The sequence below is a fragment of the Populus nigra genome, chromosome 8, assembly GCF_951802175.1.
Source record: "Populus nigra chromosome 8, ddPopNigr1.1, whole genome shotgun sequence".
Lineage (NCBI taxonomy): Eukaryota > Viridiplantae > Streptophyta > Magnoliopsida > Malpighiales > Salicaceae > Populus > Populus nigra.
The window spans coordinates 21,381,200-21,385,984 of record NC_084859.1 but is presented as its reverse complement, the minus strand read 5'-3'; the positions used below and the strand labels follow the sequence as shown (position 1 = coordinate 21,385,984).

The 4,785-nt window shown below is 36.5% G+C and overlaps 1 protein-coding gene across 1 annotated transcript; it reads right to left on the bottom strand.

The window, feature by feature from the left end:
- Positions 1 to 1,022: 1,022 nt before the first annotated feature.
- LOC133700687 (metal tolerance protein 4-like) lies at positions 1,023 to 4,380 on the bottom strand. Its single transcript, XM_062124305.1, has 7 exons — positions 4,047 to 4,380; positions 3,354 to 3,523; positions 3,008 to 3,206; positions 2,490 to 2,668; positions 2,250 to 2,400; positions 2,019 to 2,149; positions 1,023 to 1,548 (listed from the first exon to the last, which is right to left on the bottom strand). The coding sequence occupies exons 1-7, from the start codon at positions 4,246 to 4,248 to the stop codon at positions 1,375 to 1,377; spliced, it is 1,206 nt and encodes a 401-aa protein (XP_061980289.1). The 5' UTR covers positions 4,249 to 4,380; the 3' UTR covers positions 1,023 to 1,374.
- Between the last annotated feature and the right edge of the window lie 405 nt (positions 4,381 to 4,785).

The following is a 4,785-nucleotide window of genomic DNA, read 5'->3' as shown; positions in this document are numbered from 1 at the left end:
TATATTAGCATAAGCTCGGATCGTGTTGATATGCTTGACTTCAGGGTGCCTAGCAACAAGATATGCCAATTTTCTGCAAGAATTTATATATTCTCCAACAAGTGAAGCTGCTCCAAGCGGTGCTTGCATTGCTAGAGGACAGCATTGTTTGAAACCAAGCTGTGTTCAAGAAGTATATATGGGTGAAGAAGGCGCCTGCATTTTCCATACAAGTTCCAGACCAATTTATAGCTGTGTAAACTGCAAGGAGGATGGCACCTGCAGGGTCAATCCACTAGTAGGATTTATCGCCAAGAACGGCTGCAATCAATCCTACTACGTTCGAAATAGTGATCCTGGGCATTGACATTTGGTTTAGCTAGAATTGATAACCAGAGTCTAGTACTAAACGACACAGAGTTTGTCAGTGACAAGGACAGGAACAAAACCTTTGCATAAGCAAGAACAGTCTCATTTCCTGAACTTCTGCAGTAAAACGGCAAGCTTTACTGCTATTGCAGTTTGCATAATTGCATATAACCACAATAACTGATTTGAAGAAATCTTTTCAGCAAGTTAGGTTCATCGTTAATCAGTCCTCAGTGAGCTCACTGAATTCCTTCTACTCTGTCTCCTGCTTCTCTTTCCTTCACTCACCAATGGTGTTTTCGGGCCAGAACCTGAATTCCCCTCCCATTTAGATCTACACGACTGGTTCCAGTTCCAGCTGAAACATCTATAATTAGAGGTTCGTCTTTTGCTTGGTAAATTATTTATGCTAGAACTCTTGGCTCTTGTTCATGTTAAGAGGTCATGGACCCATAGTCCAACATCAATTTTTTTTATCACAAGGAAAAAAACAAATCTAGACTATCAAGCCTTTGAATACTGGTCCCTGTCCATGTGGTTTACGTTGTTTTGACACAGAAAGATCTAAATTTTGACAAGTGCTCATCAATTACTAGCTAAGATGTTAAGCAAGAGAGACAGTTTGGTAATGACAAAAGCAAACAAAAGTATCTATAAGAAAGTAGGCTTTCAAGTTTCATAGCAAAGTTTGTGCTTGTATTGTTTGAAGAAAGTAAAAAACAGAAAGCATCAAAGGGCACAATGAAAGTGCCACAACCATCAGCCAAAGCATGCCGACCAAAAATGTACAACAGCATAACTTTCATGTATCAACCTAGCTGCCTTGCAAGAAAACAAATGGTTGCTCTGTTTAATACACTACAAGTACCACCTTATACAAAACCAGGGCTCTCAGACTAAACCGATTCACAGTGAAAATGACACTGGATCCCAAATATGTAACAGTAAATGACACAAATGAAATCAACAGCAGTGTGCAATTTACACATGATGTTATCTATATATGTATTTATATATAGATCAAGGCTAACTGTTGGGTAACCTGCTGAGAACAGAGTGCTCTGGTTTGTGTTCGCATTCGAAATCAAGATGAACAAATGCCCGCTCAACTTCCGGGAGTTTTTCAATCTTGTCCTGCAATGTCTCTCCAATAGCATGTGCTTCCTTTAGAGGCAGTTCCTCTGGAAGTTCAATGTCAACCTGTTTCAAGTGGGGGAAATAGGAGAGAAAAATCTAATTGGCCCATTCTTAAACAGCAGGACAACATGTTAAATCATGCATGTAAAATAGACTTGAAAATTTTCCCATTTGAACAATTGATTAGCAGTTAAACCTTTAGACTTTACAATGATAGGATTAAGACCGTTGAAATGTTTGCTGATTTAATAAAAATGACCAGAAAGCAGTGCTAGTTCTAAAGTCACGTAATACTGCGGGCTTCCCAAGATTTGAATAAGGAAAATTGAGACGAGACAAACAAAAAAATTCAGTGTCCAGAGTTCAAATCAGAATAGTCAATAGTGGAAGATTCATTGACTATCGAATTTTATTGGGCTAACTAGTGCTTATAAATGCAGTGCAGACTTATTTATTTTTATTTTCAAGTCCTTGTTACAAGATAATTCGCTCAACAAGCACTAGTTAATCACAAACTAAGCAGGCATGCTTACCTCTACAAAATAAAGAACACCAAAGGTATAAGCACGGACTGTGTCTACACGCTTGACTTGAGGGTGCCTTGTGACAAGATATGTCAATTTCTGCAAGACTTCAGGTGGAGCTGTTTGCCCAACAAGAGAAACTGCACCAAGAAGCCCATCTTAAAATGTTGGCAGGTATAACCTTATCTGTGTATCACTTCATCCGCTCCTTCCAAAATAACCAGGAATGAAGAGTGATACCTGCATTTTCAATGACAGTTCCAGACCAATTTGTAATTGTGTAAACAGCAAGAAGAATAGCACCAGCAGGGTCAATCCACCAGTAGTATTTATCCCCAAGAACAGCGGCAGCTAATCCTACCACATTCGTCACCACATCAAAATAGTGATCCTGGACATGAAAATTGGTTTAAGTTACGAAAGTGATAACTAACAGCTCAATAATAGAAAGCTAAATATTTAGAGAGTAGAGCCAAAAACCTTTGCATAGGCACGAACTATACTATTTCCTGAGCTTCTACAGTAAATCCAAAGGGCCAGTTTCACCACAGTAGCAGTTAACATGATTATGTAAAGCCATAACAGTTGATTTGAAGACATCTTCTTATGTGTTTCATCTTCAATTAATTCTTCAGCAGCTAGGACCAATATCTGAAAACCTGTGAAGAAAGAGTGTTACGATTCCACACCACACTCAAAGAAGCAAAATTGATGAAAACCTTTTGTTTCCCTAAAGTGTTCAACTGTAAAGCAACTAACCGACTCCATGACTATGGGAGTGAACCGTTACCAAAATTCTTATTCCACCGAGACTTTATGCGCATTAAGAAAAGTTAAACAAACAATTGATTTTGGATTTGTGATAGATGGAAGAAGAAAATTATCAATATAATATGTGGTCTAGATTTCCCTTTTCTACTTGGCATAAATCATTGCTTCTACAATCATTAGACAAAAAAAAAATCAATGGAACACAAGAGTAGGCACGACAAAATTACCAAGTGTGGCCATGACAGCAGCAAAGATGATTATTCCCACTGGCTGCATCCTTAATTTTCCAATAGGGTACTTGTAGATATTTATGTTTTTCATCGATATGTGAGTGAACCAGAGTATCCCACCAGCCATGAGATCAAGCAAAGAATCTAATGTGGAGGCAGCAATTGCTATGGATCCTGTCCTTATTGTAGCATAAATCTGGACATTACACAAATTATCAATCTCAACAGCTTAAAAACTAAAATTTTAAATATAACTAACATTAGAACATGCAATTGAAGTAGGAAAAAAAAAAGACTTCTTTCAAGTTCGATTTATCTCAAAAACAAGCATTGGTGAGTTCACCTTAAACACCAAAAGCACAATGTTGGCATAATTAGAGATCTTCATAGCCTTTTCAGCCTGCACTTGTTCTTCATCATCTTCTTCATCGATCGTATCGGTTGTCATCAAAGCATCAACTTCCTGGAAGGATTTTAACGTCGCAAATTGTTTTTCATAGTACTCCCTTTCATCTACAAACGCCAAAACAACAAACAAGAACTCAATCACTGCCAAACATAACCTGTCCCTATTTGGTTTCCAATAAATTAAACAGCATTTTAAGAGCAAAAATCAAAACCAAACAAAACTTGATCAAAATTCCTCTTTACCCTTTCATTTTCTCTTTAGTTTCCAAACAGCCAAACAAGTCCTCAACTTTTTACCTTTATGATGCATAAAAACACATCTACTCAATAACCCTCGTACTTTTCAGCTATCTTTTTCTCAAGAGCCACCTCAACAACAACAGAGACAGCAAATTCCATTCTTTTTTTCACTTTCCTTCACTTTCTCGGTAACCAAACAAATCTTAAGCTTTTACCTTTTTATCCACAAAAATTAAACACAAACACAACAACCGTTTAACGTTTAAGTAATCTTATGTGTGTAAAAACAACACAGATTCCATCTCTTTCTACATTTTCTCAAACTTTGCTCAGCAACCAAACAAAACTTTTAAAGAAAGCAAGAAAAAGGGAGTGCAAGACTACGTACCTTTGCTAAGCCCTTTAGTTTTAGAGGCATTAAAGTGAGAAGGAGACTCGACATCAAGAACAGACCGAACCTTATCGGGCAATCTTGATAAAAATCCAGTCCTTAGTGAGTGGCACGAGTTACCTCCACTCGGTCCCCAACGCTCATTAACATTCAACAATGGCTCTTTAGGACTCAAACAACCAGAATTCATATCCTCCATTATTGGATACAATTATTGATCCGGTTCCTCTCTCTTTCTTGCAAAAAGGAAGCTAACTGTACTTTTTTGTAAGAAAGAGAGATTTATTAGAATTGACCTGTTATTATTGACTGGATTATTTTATTAATTAATAAAAAAAAACATAATCATTACTTTTTTTTTTCTTGTTGGGATTAATGTGGGTAAGTGCCTCGTCGAAGGCTTGTGTTTGGAGTCTTTTGACAGGTCTAAATTTTTTTGTTGGATTTTTGCTTCTTTTTTTTTTTTCTTTTTTTGATAATTTGCATGGCAGCATGTTAGAAAAATTATTTATTAAAATAATATGAAACAGCGATTACCACATAAAAGGAAAGGTTTGATATTATTTTTGGTGCATGAAATTTACGTGTTTAGACACATAGGACCTATGGAGATTCAATTTTTACAATCAACTTTTTACACTGTAGTTTTAAAACTAAATCTAGCCCAACCCAGTCAAGACTAAAATAATAATATCAATAAAACAAAATATTTTTAAAAAAGTCTTGAAGTTTTTAC

What these genes read in the sequence shown, in the direction of transcription:
- LOC133700687 (XM_062124305.1), bottom strand. Translation starts at nt 4,248, where the DNA reads ATGGAGGATATGAATTCTGGTTGTTTGAGTCCTAAAGAGCCATTGTTG. An exon ending in AACTAAAGGGCTTAGCAAAG is followed by an intron (nt 3,524 to 4,046) that starts GTACGTAGTCTT and finishes TGGCGTTTGTAG; the next exon opens with ATGAAAGGGAGTACTATGAA. An exon ending in TTGTGCTTTTGGTGTTTAAG is followed by an intron (nt 3,207 to 3,353) that starts GTGAACTCACCA and finishes TGTAATGTCCAG; the next exon opens with ATTTATGCTACAATAAGGAC.